At 50.9% G+C, this 14,876-nt stretch overlaps 7 protein-coding genes across 7 annotated transcripts; 4 read left to right on the top strand and 3 right to left on the bottom strand.

The window, feature by feature from the left end:
* The first annotated feature begins 18 nt into the window (after window positions 1-18).
* Window positions 19-1,159, top strand: P153DRAFT_399632 (glutathione-S-transferase theta, GST). The gene is made up of 4 exons (XM_033671747.1): window positions 19-100; window positions 157-189; window positions 247-405; window positions 524-1,159. Exons 1-4 carry the CDS (start codon window positions 68-70, stop codon window positions 992-994), a joined length of 696 nt encoding a protein of 231 aa, XP_033520566.1. The 5' UTR covers window positions 19-67; the 3' UTR covers window positions 995-1,159.
* Window positions 1,160-1,167: 8 nt separating this feature from the next.
* Window positions 1,168-3,094, bottom strand: P153DRAFT_86642 (PLP-dependent transferase). Its single transcript, XM_033673455.1, has 7 exons — window positions 2,877-3,094; window positions 2,698-2,819; window positions 2,515-2,648; window positions 2,334-2,461; window positions 1,605-2,262; window positions 1,441-1,527; window positions 1,168-1,387 (listed from the first exon to the last, which is right to left on the bottom strand). Exons 1-7 carry the CDS (start codon window positions 3,010-3,012, stop codon window positions 1,315-1,317), a joined length of 1,338 nt encoding a protein of 445 aa, XP_033520565.1. The 5' UTR covers window positions 3,013-3,094; the 3' UTR covers window positions 1,168-1,314.
* Window positions 3,095-3,668: 574 nt separating this feature from the next.
* On the bottom strand, window positions 3,669-5,763 carry P153DRAFT_86688 (PLP-dependent transferase). Its single transcript, XM_033673456.1, has 2 exons — window positions 5,390-5,763; window positions 3,669-5,314 (listed from the first exon to the last, which is right to left on the bottom strand). The coding sequence occupies exons 1-2, from the start codon at window positions 5,603-5,605 to the stop codon at window positions 3,761-3,763; spliced, it is 1,770 nt and encodes a 589-aa protein (XP_033520564.1). The 5' UTR covers window positions 5,606-5,763; the 3' UTR covers window positions 3,669-3,760.
* Window positions 5,764-6,133: 370 nt separating this feature from the next.
* Window positions 6,134-7,368, top strand: P153DRAFT_388917 (uncharacterized protein; the record flags this gene model as incomplete). Its single annotated transcript, XM_033670794.1, has 3 exons — window positions 6,134-6,224; window positions 6,290-6,995; window positions 7,323-7,368. 3 exons carry the CDS (start codon window positions 6,134-6,136, stop codon window positions 7,366-7,368), a joined length of 843 nt encoding a protein of 280 aa, XP_033520563.1.
* Window positions 7,369-7,908: 540 nt separating this feature from the next.
* On the top strand, window positions 7,909-10,542 carry P153DRAFT_323312 (glutathione synthetase ATP-binding domain-like protein). The gene is made up of 2 exons (XM_033665203.1): window positions 7,909-8,175; window positions 8,228-10,542. Exon 2 carries the CDS (start codon window positions 8,311-8,313, stop codon window positions 10,345-10,347), a length of 2,037 nt encoding a protein of 678 aa, XP_033520562.1. The 5' UTR covers window positions 7,909-8,175; window positions 8,228-8,310; the 3' UTR covers window positions 10,348-10,542.
* On the bottom strand, window positions 10,534-12,427 carry P153DRAFT_369523 (putative D-aminoacylase). Its single transcript, XM_033668798.1, has one exon. It carries the CDS (start codon window positions 12,243-12,245, stop codon window positions 10,602-10,604), a length of 1,644 nt encoding a protein of 547 aa, XP_033520561.1. The 5' UTR covers window positions 12,246-12,427; the 3' UTR covers window positions 10,534-10,601.
* A 240-nt stretch (window positions 12,428-12,667) lies between these two features.
* P153DRAFT_298793 (MFS multidrug transporter-like protein) lies at window positions 12,668-14,269 on the top strand (the record flags this gene model as incomplete). The annotated part of the gene is made up of 2 exons (XM_033664233.1): window positions 12,668-12,937; window positions 12,995-14,269. The coding sequence occupies 2 exons, from the start codon at window positions 12,668-12,670 to the stop codon at window positions 14,267-14,269; spliced, it is 1,545 nt and encodes a 514-aa protein (XP_033520560.1).
* Between the last annotated feature and the right edge of the window lie 607 nt (window positions 14,270-14,876).

Below are 14,876 nucleotides of genomic sequence, written 5' to 3'. Positions count from 1 at the left end.
TCTAGGCCTGTGACGAGTGTTTCCCCGTGAACTAGCATCGGATATCCTTGCATCGAACCTGCCCATAATGGCTATCGACTTCACCCTCTACGGCTATGATGTAAGTATCGACTAATAGCAATATAACAACATTGATGTGAGTTGATGCCCAAGTAGGACAACCCTCGAACGCGCATCATCAAGATCGTAGTAAGATTCTTTTCAGCTCTAGACTGTCTCAATACCATATCCCTAACACCTCATCAGGCTGCCGCCGAAGGTATCACGCTCAACCAATCTCTAGTAGTTCCACGCAAGGGCATCAATAAAGCCGCCTATATGAAACTCTTCCCTTTGTCCCAAGGAAAGATCCCGGCCCTCAAAGGTCCTGGCGTGATGATCACAGAGACGATCGCTATTGCCTATGTAAGTAAAAGACGGAAGCTATCTGTCCAATATTGTCTATATTTCCTCAGTGTTTTCTTTCCAAACATATTTTCTCGTCTTGTCTGCTTCCTACGCTAGCTAATTCAACACTAAAAAGTATCTATCCAAACTCAACCCCAAATCTCATCTTCTTGGCTCCGCTGGCACTCTGGCCCAGGAATCCCTGGTGCTTAGCTATGTCAGCTTTGCAAACCAGGAGTTCTTGCCAACACTTGCGCGCTGGTTCCTCCCTCTCATCCCTGGACTCACGGACCCCGCACCGTACAATTACGAAGCAGTTGAGGAGGGGAAGCGAGCAAGTTTAGTGCTGTTGGACAAGCTAGAAGTGGTCCTGAGCGGAGTGGAGTGGCTAGTAGGCAATAGCCCGACCCTCGCAGATATCTTTGTAGCAATCGTATTGAGCAGGGGTTTGCAGTGGGTACTGGGCAAAGAGTGGAGAGACGCACATCCTGTAGCTATGGCACATTTCGAGAGGGTGAAGAACTGGAAGGCGGTGGCTCAGGTAATTCCGGATTTCAAGCTGGTTGAGGTCGAGTCGCCAAATGTACAGCCAGAAAAAGTAATTTGAGGCGTTCAAGGAGCAAAAAGTCGTCATGGCTGCTATATACGTATAGGGCTCGATATCGACCAGCAATACAATGGCATTTGCTAGGCAGTTGAACAATGTAACGAGACGGCTCTGCCGATGATCCTAATACTAAGTTTCGCCGTTTTGTAGTATTGATCGTAGGACTTGATGAAAACAAACTCGGCGAAAGTTTACTCACGAAGACGTAGTAACAAGTCAAAGACATAAGCTTACTGTTACCACAGCACGTGGTCAATGTGAGAGAGTAGTTCTTAACAAATTGAAATATCAAGAGCTGTAATTGGACTTGTCACGTATTCTTAGTGTTTGTGCCACCCCAAGACTTTTGCTATACTTTCCGCAACATGGGCAGTATTCTGTGCATTGAGTCCACTGGCAAAAGACGTTAGCTTCGTTACATCAACTAGAAATTGTTTTTAACATACGCAATGGACAGCCGTCCCGTGTCCTGCAAATACACAGCGTACTCTTCCCTTAGCTGTATGATCTGTTCGGGGTCAAAAGATGTGTATCTGATAAGAATGCGTTAGCGAAATTCTTTGTAGGCTTGCCTGAAATATCGTAGAGAGTAGTGAAAGAATCATCTTACAAGAACATCCCAACCTGACTCGTCACAAAGCCCCACTCGCCAGGAGCATTCTGCTTAATCAGCTCTCTTTTCAATGATTCTCGCCTCGCAGCCAAATCTTGCGCCAGGCCCCTGAGATCCTCCTCCCACACCATCTTGAGGCGCGGGCTCCCCAGTATGTTTGCTACCAGCTTCGCACCAAATCGCGGTTGCGCGCCCGTCTCTTCCCGGGCCATGAGTTTCATCTGTTGCTCGACCCGCGCCGCAGCCTGAGCAGTGGGCAAAGGTACACAAAGATGTCCGACGCGCTCTCCATAGAGACCGAATGCTTTGCCGTACGTTGTGGCGAGTAGGAGCGGAACTCCCACCTCAGTAAACAGACGGATAGGCATGCAGTCCTCCGCTACGCTGCCGGACACAAAACCTGGGTAGGAGAGATCAAGGAAAGCTAAATGCTGCTTGGTCAAGAATGTCTGTGCAAGGCACTGCCACTCCTCTGCGGACGGATCGCAGCCGGTCGGGTTATTCCCACAGACTTGAAGCACGATGATAGACTGGGACGGGATTTGTCTAAGAGCTTCGTCAAGGCCGTTGAAGTTAAATGCGTGGGTCGAGGAGTCGTAGTACGGAAGGCTGGCTGTTTCGAACCCTGCAGCTTGGAAGACGTTCGGGTGGTTGACTAAGGGGAAATACATGGTTAGATCACCAGTTGAAACACAAATGTTAACAGTCTATGGGTGCTTGACTTACCCCACGTTTCTGAAGGAATATAGACTTTCCCTCTGACATTGGATTGATACGGTTCATAATGCATTCGCAGAAACCTGGCGCCCATATGGCATGCTCCGCTACCTCCAAGAGTTTGCATTGATGCAATCCTTGTCAGAAGTCGATCAGCACTTGACCCTCATGATACACAACTGTTGCTTGCCTTTTCTCCTTTATGATCTGGCTAGTCTCCCCAAACAACAGACGTGCACTCATGTCTCGAAATGGTGCCTCACCAAGATGAGACGCAGGATATTCATGCTCCCATTCCGGGTCATCGAATAACATTTGCCGCGCCTGTACATGTTTTAAAAGCGATCACGCAAGCCCTGAAAGACCTACCTACTAGTTTCACCGATGGTAAGACGTACGGATTCCCCTCTTGAGTTTGATAGACACCGCACATGAGGTCCGCCTTGTCGGGGCGGGGGTCGTTCGTAAACTGTGCTTGCAGGGCGTTGAGGCTTTCTACACCAATGGATGAGAGATAGCTAGATGATTATGCTTGACCTTACAAATACTTACCAAGCTTGCCTTCAGGAACATTCCCCAAAGGATGTGCAACCTCTTCCTGCATCCTGTTACCATACTTCAGGTGAAGATCTTCGAAAACAATCTGGAGTCTATTGTCAATTGTAACAATATCGTGCATGTCGCCCATGGTCACTTGAAGTCCCAGGACGATATCGAGAGTGGTAGCGGATCTATGGTGATATGTATTCTAGCTGCGAAGCTCTATAGACACCCAGAGAGAAAGTTTAAACTCGTTAGCCTGTCGTTCGGCGATGAAGGCAGATATCCATCCAATCGGCTCAGATATATGGTGCAACCAGGCTTCCGGCCGAGTCGGCGATTGCTGGGGCCTCCTAACGATGTATTGATGCTAGGTCCGGCCATTCAGAACACTCCATTTTCCAACAATATATGCCAGGAAGTAATTGGTTACTACCTGAGCTGACTCGGTATCGCTCTCGTTGATTACCTTTTGGTAATTCCCACTTCGTCGACAGGCTCGACTCACCTACCAAAGTATAGAATTACTGATGAGTTCGCGGGCATACAAAATCATTATCAATAGCCTGGCGTCAAAGTGTCTCACTATGAAACAGTCTTCCAAAATCAACCTTTTGTCGAGGCAAAGTAGACATGTTGTTCAAGTCAAGGAAAAGTGTTGGGCATATTTGTTCGCATGCCAGCCCCCGACCCCCACTAATCCAGTCCACTAATCTAAGGTTAGTTAGCTCGCTCAGTTAGCGCATGCTCTCGCCCTGTATTTCTCGCTAGCGTGAATGATCCTAAGAAAACAGTTTGCAATTAACCATGAGCTTGACCTCCTAACTACATAAACTGTGTTTGGCCTTCTCAATGATCAAACAACTTCCAATTCTTCGAGGGTGTTCTTTGAATAACTATAGAAAGCTCTCCAGATAGCCATTCAGCTCTCTCCCTGCCTTGAACCGGTCCGCCAGACGCAGCGCTCGCATGAACTCATAGCCTAGCGCCTGCTCGTCCTCCAAACCCACAGAGATGCGCACAATGGACTCGCTCAGTCCGTACGATGCCGCCCACTCCTTCTCGCGCATAAACACCGTTTGCACGTAAGGCTGGGCCAGTGTCACGTGTGCGCCCAAAGACGGGCCTTTGTGCACGTTCAGCGCGTCGAAGAAGGTCGCTGCTGCCACGACGCTCTCAAACTCGAGCGTGAACAGGCCGCCGTAGCCAGGAGTAAAGTCGGGCGTGGCAGTGCGCATGCGCGCTTCGTAGTTTGCACGCGACCAGCAAGTTGACGGATAGTACACGTGCGTGAGCGTGCTCGATAGCGTACCGGCCAGGGGGCTGAGGACCGAGACGAGGTGCTGCGCATTCCTGTTCATCATGGTAGAGCGGGCGAGAAACTTGCGGCTGTTGTGCTCGAGGACACGCGAGTCAGCGCCGAAGAGTTCGTTTACGTAGGTGCTGTCAAGAGACTGCTTGAGCGGCGTGTAGTAAGGCGACGAGGGATTTAGGACGATGCTCCCGGCCATGACGTTTGCCTTGCCGCTGAAGCTCTTGGTGAGAGACGTGACGATAACGTCTGCAATGCCTGCAAGGTCGACGTTGGCAAAGCTGCCAATCGTCTCATCGACAACCACGACAAAGCCGTATGTGTCCGCTAGGCGTCGAATACGCTGGAAGTTGACAGTCCTGAGCAGCGGATTGGATGCGCACTCGCACCATACTGACTGCACCATACGATGCTGCTGCCATTCGTCGGCAAGGTAGTCTTCAAACTCATCGAGTTCGGCCTCAGTGCCGAAGCCATAAAATTTGTAGCCCAGACCATACTTTTGCACCAGTTTCAAGGTAAGCTCGTAGGGAAATCCAAATACGACCGTCTGTGTCGGCCGCCAGCTCTGCAGCAGCTTGTTGGCCTCATAGATGGCGGCCATGCCGGTTGGATAGAGGAAAACGTCTGATGGCACAAAGCGTGCGCTTGAAGCGACATTAATAGATGCGCGCTGGATCAGTTTCACAATGCGTGTGCGCACCATACCGTCTGCCTGCATGTCTGCAAGTTCGCGGAAGAGATTTGGATTGCTCCCCGACAGCTCATCTACAGGCGCGGCAGATATCTTGTCGAGGTGTTCGTGCATGCTCTGGGCGAGGCGTGACGAGATGCCCGTTCCAGAGAGCCGCCAGAAACCCATGGCGCTAGCATTGACTTGTGCAGGAAAGAAGACGAGGTAGAAGCGCCGCGGAGCAGCATCATGCATGTTTTGGCTGATTCCTGGGACGTTGTCCCTTGCTACCGTCACCGAGGATTCATCCAACTGGAAGTCTACGGCTCTGATCCTAACGCTACCTGCTACTTCGGGTGACAGGTCGTGTATTGTGGCCTGGCAAGCTATTGCATGATCCAAGGCTGGGAATATCAGGCACTTCTCTTCTGCTTGTCCGAGAAGAGCCAGGCAAGCATTGTTGACCTACACACAAGTAGAGAACAGTATTAGTTCTGGCTGTTCAGTGTAGACTTGCTCCTGTGTTTGGTCATGACTCACTTTGACGACATCTTGATTGAGGAAAGACCTGGGATAGCCGATCTGCTGTACCATAATAACACGCGGTTCTTGTGCAGCCATTCCCCGCATATCCTGCCAGGTCGGTAGCTGAACAGAGACTGCATGGCGATGGGCAGGGACAGGGGAGCCAAGAGGAGGAGGATGTGGAAGAGATTTGGTAACTGAATCATATGGAAACTGCAGTAGAGAAGGCATGTTGGAATGTGATCTTAGTCTTCTACTGGCCCTGGCAATGCTTCTCGCAATTTGGCCCAGGAAGACCGGATAAGACCGACCTTGCCCACTCTTATGCTGACAGCTTCTGGGTATCAGTTTCGAGCAGGGGAATAATGTTGCCAGGTTTGTTGAGCAGCCTGTTGTCGGACATACTACTTACAAGCCCCTGTGCAAGACGGGTAAGGCGTCCAGGTGGCAGCTTTCACCGTTCTACATCCGAGGTGTGACTGCCGCCAGAAACTTGCTACTGCAACTCAAATCTTCTCTAGGTCACCTATCACCGCTGTAGTAATACCTACGGATCGGCCCTAGTCATCGCTTTCGGCCGAGCGATCGAGGGTACATGCATTTGTGACAACCAAGTCCGATGGAGACGTCGATAAAAGCAAGACACGACGGGAACTTCAAGACGTGTCGTGGTGCCTTCCTTCAGTTTGTTCAAGTCAAACCTCGGTTCTACATAAGAGATTATCCTGATCATTGTCGGGAATTCACTTTTGCCCTGTCATGTCTCCTACCGCTCAAGAGAGTTCTACGTCTGGTGACCGCGGATACGCCAAGACATCGCTGAATTCGGTTAACCGTTATCGAGGCCGTGGTGCGTCAAGCCCCCAAGTTCAGAGGGTGTCACGTGTGGACCAACATTTAACTGTTGGCTTTTAGGTCAATACGAGTTTCAACAAGTCCATCCTATCGTTGATGAGGCACCCATCCTTCATGTTGCATTCCACAGCTCTCCAGACCAAGACGACTTTGCCTATCCTATCATTCTGCCTATGCTCGGCTGCACCGGCAACTTCCAAGAAGAGCAAAACAATGATGGCCGCCGTTCCATCTACCTCCACGGCTATGTATCCTCCCGCATAATGCGACTTTCCCGAAAGAACCCTGCTTCCGACGACGATGAACCTTCGGGCATTCCTGTCTGCGTATCTGCCACCTTGATGGATGGCATCGTCTTGGCACTCACCCCCAACCATCACAGCTGCAATTACCGCTCTGTCGTCGCATTTGGACACGCACATATAGTCGAGGATGAACCTGAGCGCCTGTGGGCCATGGAACTCATCACTAACAACCTAGTCCCAGACCGCTGGCGGCATACGCGCTATCCAAACAAGACGGAGCTCAAAAGTACTGGGATCTTGCGGGTTGATATTCATTCAGCGAGCGCCAAGGTTCGCGCAGGCACAACTGGAGAGGCGAGGGAGGACCTCAAGGATGAGGCAATGCGGAAGAAGGTATGGGCGGGCGTGGTGCCGAGTCGGATGGTCTACGGAACGCCGTTGCCGGCGCCGACTAACATGTTTCCTGGCATGCCAGAGTATATTGAAGACTGGGTGGAAGATTGGAATGAGAAAGCAGAGAGGTATTCTGCAGAGGCGGCTGGGCTGTAGTCTATATCTCACATATTTGAGGAATTGAAATGAGAAGATAAAGCGCAATGATAGAGACACATAACAATGCCACCAACAATCTGACTGCTCCATAAAGAAAGGCTGAGTATTGGCGACTCTATTCAAGTAGGACTTCCTTCGCTTATATGTTGTCTTTTTCGTAAGTTCTAGTTTCACTTATAGGTAACCACCCTTGGATGTAGAATGGATCCCCAACATGTTTGGAATTTACCAAACTGGCCATCAAAAGACAAATTACGTATGGACTGTTCAAATGATTACATGGCTAACACGGTCAGAAGTATGCGTATTCAAGTGCTTGTAGACTTCCAAATTGGCGCTTAAGCGTCTTTGTGTTTGTGCCCATATTCATCTTTCAATCGCCCAACCCCATGATGTCTGTCTTCAAGGCAAGGCTTGAGTGATTTGCCACCTCACAGTCTACGAAATCTGTCTCATCCTAACCGTGATTGGTAGGGTCAGAACAGGTGATACAGTAAGCGAAGGAGATACATCCCCTCAACCGCTGATCCAACATACATATCCGAGGTCGGAGGATATGCCCATACCCGATGACCAAACGAGACTATGCTCCGCAAGGAATTTCCATTCTATGTGTTACGGGTAAAGTGGCAGTAACTCCGACGACCTATCATGTTATCAAGTCCGAAAACCCGGGGATCACGAGTTTACTTCGAGGGCCATGATCAACGCCATCTAGGAAGCTACCACATTCATCTACAGTTTGCAGGCCAATGCATAAATCCGACATCCTTCTGTGAGCACGTGACAGATTGAGTGGCTTGGCCGTTGGGGCGACAGGAAAATCGTTGTAAATAATCGGTGTCCCCATCTTCGGCCGAGGGCTGAGGACTTTAGACCACACTCGGAGAAGACTCACCGGTGTGTCGCTTGCTTGATTGGGCGATCTTTTCGATTTTCGGTCGTTCCATTGATATACTAGAATAACAGCAAGACAGCAAGGCAAATTCATCACAGTCAGGCTCGATTCTAAATACAATCAACAAAAGAGAATCCCAGCTTATCACACCAACTTGATTATCAAAGACTCTTTTCGAATCACTGAGTTCTTGCTCGCGACTACTAAGAACAAGGTGTCCGTTGCTGCACGTAAGAAGTCAAGAATACCGAGTGAGTCTAAGCGTTCTTCATGAAGACGTACTCGTTACTAACCTTATTTTAGGTCCAGAAAGAGTTGACTAAAACACAAAGAAGTGAGCTTCAAAGTACTCACTATCCGAACCAGCAATCAGGGTGAACCCAAAAATGGATTCGGCTCTGGAAACTGCAATGCTTGATGTCTTCTATGCACCTGCGGACGGTAAAGAATCTCGACTATATTCCTTTGCGTGGCGAACCAACGCTTCCCCTGAGGCCTTTGTTATACAATCTGTCGATTTGGTCATTGAAAGGTTGACCCATGACGCTCAAGCGCACCAACATGTCCCGACTTTTACATGGCCCCAGATCCTCCGTTCAGGGCTGGAGTTAGGATATGGCAAATCCGATATTCGCACATTCCTGGACCAAGCCTTACAAGAGCACGATAGTACGGCAGCTCCGATGGCCATCAAGTTAATCATGCCGAAGGTCGGCGGCTACGTCGCGCAGTCCAATATCATCCAAACGCGACTCCATGGTTGTGCCCACGTCGAGTCAGTGGCTGGCTTTCTCCGACCTGGTGAGAGGATCGAAGCTTTCACCGCATCCAAGACACCTAGATCAGGAAAAGCGGCTTTGATCTCAGAACTCTACGATCAGTTAACGACCGCGATCGGTGCCGTCAGTGCCATCAAAAACACCACCCCTGGCCTTGAATCGCCCTGGCAGGTATTAGACAGCATAGAACAGGAATTCCAAAACCGCCTTGGGCTGCAGTTTCTCGTGCCTGAGCCGGTCTTGCGAAAGCGCATAGGGCTTGTCCAATGTCTAGACTATCGCATGTCTCTCGAATTGCTTCTACATCTGAACATAGACCTTGTTGTATTTGATGAGCCGGGAACTTGCATGGAGGACTCTAATGGCCCTCTTGCACACCTGCGGGAGTCGTTCCACCCCATCGACTTGAACCCAGATGATGGATTCGTGCAGCGCCTCTATCTCGCAACTCGAGACCAACGCCTAGACGGTCTTACCTCGCGATTCGACGCAATCTTCGAGAAGGTGGCGCAGGTAGCTGAGCTCCTGAAGCTCCCTACACCCGCACCATCGGCGATGGCGATTGCCACAGACAAGTACCTCACCCGCATCACGTGCTCCGAACCGAACTTGGACCACAATCAAGACGGGCCTCGAGGCCAAGCCATCTGCGTGAAGAGCAGGCAGGAGTTGGAGAAGCGGCTCATGGATTCGGAGAAGCCTCTACAGATACCCTATCCTGTCGTCGTCAAACCTACGAACGGCTGGGGAAGCTATGGGGTTGCCAAGGCTGTGAATGAGACAGAGCTACTCGATCACGTGGAGTGGGCAGCAGGTTATATTATCGGCTTTGTCAACTCAGAAGTCATGATCGAGCCGTACTGCGACGGACCTGAAGTCGACATCAATCTCGCCATGTGGGATGGAGAGGTGACGTTTTTTGACGTTTGTGACAATGCTCCGACCGCGGGTGATCTCGACGAGGTGACGGGAAGCGGGAGGAAGGACTTTCAAGAGGGTCTGTTCATGTACCCGTCCCAGCTGCCCGCATCGGAGCAGACCATGGTTTGCCAATATATTCACAAGTGCATCCTCCGCATGGGCTTTCGTACAGGCGTCTTCCACTGCGAGGCACGCGTCCGGGACTCTTCCATGCACTATGTTCGACAGAGCGGAAGCGGCATCATCGACCTTGAGGCGAAGTCCACCACCAGCGATAGCGAACCCAGCGTCTTCCTCCTCGAGATCAACGCCCGTGCGCCGGGCTACGTCGGCCTGTACGCTTCTGGCTGGAACTACGGTGTGGATCTGTGGGCGCTGCACATGCTGCACTGCGCCGGAGATGAAGCTCGCTTCCGTGCGCTCTCAGTATCCTTCTCCAACGGTGCGCAACACGACAGCGCGGTGCTACTCATCATGCCAGAGAAGAAGGGAATATTGCGATCAGAGGATCCACGGCCGCGGCTGAGACAGGAGAAGCCGGAGTTGGCTGCGTGCGTGCCTCTTTGTTTGAATTACTTCAAGGTAGGACAAGAAGTGACACCGCCGGATGATACGGAGAACTGCTTTACCTCGGTGATGGTGGTGGAATCGAAGAAGGGAAGAGCCGATCTGATGAAGACAGTGGAGGAGGTAAGATTCGAGTGGACGCCGGTGATCGAGTGAGTGAGTGTGATGATACGGTTCAAGAACTACCATCATAACTCGAACTAGACCATATCCCTGTAGGTTAGAACAAAACTCATATTTTCATACCCATCTTACTACTATCATCTCTACAGTGAATGTTGTGCGTTTGAATGTCGAACACAAAACAATGTAGAATAGTATATCAACGCTGAATAATTCTTTGGAATTGGCAAATATAACATTTGTCTCAACTGGAATACTAGCTATACTCATTAAAGCATGTACATTGTCTAGCTTGATTTTCCTTCTTTCATAAGATACTGCTGCTCGACTGGCGCCCCTGCCTCGTGCTTCCACAACAAACGATCGATCTTGCCACCTCCGCCCTGACCTGCTTGGAAATGTAGTTTGAAATGGTCTGCCACGAGCGGATACGTAACCATGCGTCCCCTTTTCGCCTGCTCTTCTCGAGAGGCCAACCAGGAGAACGTGTCATGCTCGTAGTGTGAAAGAGCCCATGCCTGGCTATCGAGCCCTTGAAACGCCACTTCTAGACCGGATGGTGATGTGTCCTGCGTCCTCACATCTATGACCCAACCGCGCTTCTCGTCAAGATATCTGCCAACATAATCCTCTCTGGATCGAGGCGCGGCGTCAACTGTCCGCGCCGCCTCGAGCTTCTCCTCGAACCTCTTCACGTTCAACGCCGCGTTGCCAGCGGCCTCGGTAGCCAATGCAAAGTAATCCGATGGCTCGGGCGTGTCAACGAGGGCCTCGAGGATCGCCATGCTAACCCACCCAGACACATCACCCAGAGCGATCGAGTTAGTGCAAACGACAACACTACTGTTGATCTCGGGCAGCAGCGCCATGGATACATGGTACCCCGGTAAGCTTCCGCCGTGTGCGATCAGCGGGCCGACATGGGTCCTCGGAATGATTTTGGGCATCTTCTTCACGTAGATGCTGTTCCATCCCATACCGAGGACGGTGTTTGGAAGCTGTGTGCGGTACCAGCCAAAAGCGTATGACTTCTCGAGTAGTGCTTTTGCCGTGAAGATGTGGCCAGACAGTTGCTGCAGTCCGTGCTTGATCGCAGGAGGCGAGTTGCTTGTCTGCAAGCCGGTTTCGTGGCGAAAGGCCTGTAAGAGCGCGATGGTGTATGTCAGCAGGTCGTCGGCACTGCTGAGGCCACCCAGAGCCGGAGCCATAATGGTATTGCCGTTGATTGGCGGCTGGGGCATTGGATAGAGTGAGGCATCGTCCAATGCTGCATATGGCTTGGCAAGATTTGAGGCATTAGAGGGATCAATAGGCTCGACGGTTGTGTTCTTCAACCCCAGAGGTGCGTACACCTTTTCCTCAAGATACTGTGCGTAGGTCCTTCCGCTGGCACGTTCAATAACCTCACCAGCCAGGGCATAGCCCCAATTACTGTAGCCCCAATCCGCACGGAACTGGCCGGTAAGGGGGAGGCTGTTGTAGTAAGGAAGGAGGTCGTTCTTCTCAAGCAACAAAGTCGCATCAGCTCCTTGCCACCAAAGATTGGATCGGCCCAGTCCGGAACGGTGGCTCAAAAGGTCGACAATGGTGAGATTTTCCGTTACAGTGGCACTCGCCGTCTGTAGCTCAGGAATCACATCCTTGATCGGTGTATCCCACTTCAATTTGCCCTCAGCAACGAGCGCGCCCACTGCCGCAGCAGTGAAAGTCTTGGCCATGGTTCCAATGGGAAATTTCGTACTTCCGGTGACTGGCTTCTTCGTCTCCAGATCCTCGAAGCCGAAACTCGCGCGATGAATGGGCTCCCCATTGTGAGAGACTGCAAAAGATATTCCTGGCGCGCCGGCGACCTTGCAAATTGCTTGAATCACAGGTTCGAGAGCCTGAAGACGTTGTTGAAGGGTGGTCTTGTCATCTGATTGCTTAGCCATGTCGTTGAAATATAAGAACCTATTTCCCTAGCAGAGGAGAGACAATCCCCATCTTATCACTTATAGGTGTTTACACAGAATGCCAGTTCTAAGCACTTCATACGTACGGCAGAAACTCATAAACTCCGAACCTTTACTTCGGTACACAATAACCGTTGACTCTAAGATCTGTGTCGCGTCCGATCCAAAGTGGGAATCAGCGCGTGCAGATGTCCGAGCAAGTCGCTCGGACATAAAGGCTTAGCAGCTAGCGCGCTTTTGAGCAAGGCGCGATCTGCACTCAACACCGCTGCTATTCGTTCCCGCAAAATGCTTATCGCCGAGGCGTTAGTCCATTCCCGTATAACCACGCCGCTGAATGATGTCTTTCGGCTGAAGCCTGCCTGACTGTTCGTCTCGTTTATTCCCTTCTTCAAACAGTTATGGAGGTCAAAAGCGAACCAGCAGCAGTCCAGCAAGGCCAGGTTGATAACGAGAAAACTGGCCAAGATATAGGAAGAAAAGACACGGAGCAAGTCCAAGGTCAGACTAAACAAATCACCGACAACGCAGAAACTATTTGGGATGAGGCATTCCTCGTCACATTCGGCCCAGATGACGCTGAGAATCCCCTCAATTGGTCCAAGAAGTTGAAATGGGGAATCACGGGCGCGGTGTCTGGCACAGGCTTCGTCCGCATTATGGTCTCGACGGTAAGAGAGTAACGCTACCAATTTGCAAGTCTGTGTGCTAATGGAATTTGTCTGCAGATGATGGCTCCTGCAATCAACACCATCGCAGCCGAGTTGAACATGTCAACAACCGAGTCGACCATGGCACTATCGGTATATCTTTTGGCAACTGCTTTTGGACCGCTCATTATCGGTCCTCTATCAGAAGTCTATGGTAGAAAGACCATGTTTCATATTACCAATATCTGGTTCCTGGCCTGGAATCTCACCTGTGGTTTTGCCAATTCGAAAGGCCTGCTTATTGCCGCTCGTCTCCTTGCTGGCTTTGGTGCCAGTGCAGCATATAGTCTGGCATACGGCGTGCTCGGTGATGTATGGCCGCCGGAGAAGAGAGGACGCTCCGTGAGCCTGTACTTGCTCATCCCACTGACTGGCTCCGCTGTTGGCCCAATCATTGGCGGTTTCATAGTTGAGTATTCTACCTGGCGATGGATGTTCTGGTCGACCACCATTCTCCAAGTCACCCTTGAGCTGTCCTCGCTACTCCTGTTCTACGAGAGCTACGCACCTTTTCTTCTCCGTCAGAGAGCAGAGAAATGGCGCAAGGAGACTGGCGATTCTCGTTACCATGCCGAGATCGAGATGCGCGAATCCGGCCGCTCTGCCGCTTGGAAGCTCGGCCGTAGTCTATCTCGCCCCCTCCGCCTCCTAGCATTCCACCCGATCATCCAGATCCAGGCCATCCTGGAAGGTATCAACTACGGTCTGCTGTACTTCGCACTAGCCAGCTTCTCCGCCCTCCATGTATCCGCGTACGGTGACTCTATCGCCATCTCCGGCCTACACTACATTGCCATCTGTGTCGGCACCATTGGCGGCTCTCAGCTCTGCGGGCCTCTCATGGACTACGTCTACAAGAGGATGACCTCTCACACCGGTGAAACCAATGTACCCGAGCTCCGCATTCCGCTTCTACTACCAGGCGTTTTCTTTACGCCAATTGGCTTCCTGCTCTACGGCTGGGCCGCACAGTACCGCATCTTCTGGCTCGTCGTTGACATTGGCGCGGCCATGCTCTCCCTCGGAATGCAGATCTTCGACACCTCTCTGCACGCATATGTTATGGATGCGTACCCCGAGCACATCAGCTCAGCGTCCGCTGCAACACAGGTGCTTAGGAGTTTGTTGGCGTTTGCATTCCCTCTATTCTCGAACAAGTTGTACGAGTCATTGGGCTACGGATGGGGAAACAGTCTGTTGGCATTTTTGTCAATTGGTATTGCACTGCCGGCGACAGGCATAATCTGGCGCTTTGGTGCGAGTTTGAGAGCGAGGCAGCAGTCGAGCTACTAGGGCATCTCGAGCATGAACTGGGTATACGGTCATGGCCGTAACTACGCTTCGACTACTTGTGCTGAAGCTGTCCGGCCCATTAAATTTTGCGCATCGGTGGCCATTTTGTTGTCATGAGTCGAGAACTAAGACGATATCACAGCAGACATCAGCTCTTGATTCTGATCAAGAAGGTTAGAATAGCAGCAGCCGTTGATCACTGTCTACTATGGATTATAGCAGAATATTATGTGATATCAAAGCACTCATAAAGACAGAATTTTAAGGTTGATGGATTTAATCATGCCACTCACCAATAAATCAAATGGTAACTAAACCAAACAACAAAACACCCGCCCCTTCGCCTTTCCCTCTACACCCCGTTTTCCTAATACACACAAACCCATTCTACCTACCACATCCGGACTACCTCCGCCAAATAAGGCCGCCATGTGCCACATAGTGGCTGAAACATCCTACCACTATAGGTGGATTTACTTTGTACCGACATCTGTTTCTCTTAACATAGCAGGCTAAATCCTTCAACCTGCAGGAACATGCAGAAAAAGCACGCAATAACGGCTCATCAGCCGGAACTTCGCATCCTTCCAGAATTATTCCACTTCTA

The sequence above is a fragment of the Dothidotthia symphoricarpi genome, assembly GCF_010015815.1.
Source record: "Dothidotthia symphoricarpi CBS 119687 unplaced genomic scaffold P153scaffold_18, whole genome shotgun sequence".
In the NCBI taxonomy this organism is placed as follows: Eukaryota; Fungi; Ascomycota; class Dothideomycetes; order Pleosporales; family Dothidotthiaceae; genus Dothidotthia; species Dothidotthia symphoricarpi.
This window is presented reverse-complemented; position numbering and strand designations above follow the sequence as displayed.

Bases quoted from the DNA above. Each gene is read 5' to 3' on its own strand.
- P153DRAFT_399632 (XM_033671747.1), top strand. From the start codon at position 68: ATGGCTATCGACTTCACCCTCTACGGCTATGAT. The intron at 101-156 runs GTAAGTATCGAC...ATGCCCAAGTAG, and splicing joins TCACCCTCTACGGCTATGAT to GACAACCCTCGAACGCGCAT. The intron at 406-523 runs GTAAGTAAAAGA...AACACTAAAAAG, and splicing joins AGACGATCGCTATTGCCTAT to TATCTATCCAAACTCAACCC.
- P153DRAFT_86642 (XM_033673455.1), bottom strand. From the start codon at position 3,012: ATGGGCGACATGCACGATATTGTTACAATTGACAATAGACTCCAGATT. The intron at 2,820-2,876 runs GTAAGTATTTGT...CCATTGGTGTAG, and splicing joins TGTTCCTGAAGGCAAGCTTG to AAAGCCTCAACGCCCTGCAA. The intron at 1,528-1,604 runs GTAAGATGATTC...CATTCTTATCAG, and splicing joins AGTCAGGTTGGGATGTTCTT to ATACACATCTTTTGACCCCG.
- P153DRAFT_86688 (XM_033673456.1), bottom strand. From the start codon at position 5,605: ATGCCTTCTCTACTGCAGTTTCCATATGATTCAGTTACCAAATCTCTT. The intron at 5,315-5,389 runs GTGAGTCATGAC...ACTTGTGTGTAG, and splicing joins TCAATCAAGATGTCGTCAAA to GTCAACAATGCTTGCCTGGC.
- P153DRAFT_323312 (XM_033665203.1), top strand. From the start codon at position 8,311: ATGGATTCGGCTCTGGAAACTGCAATGCTTGATGTCTTCTATGCACCT.
- P153DRAFT_369523 (XM_033668798.1), bottom strand. From the start codon at position 12,245: ATGGCTAAGCAATCAGATGACAAGACCACCCTTCAACAACGTCTTCAG.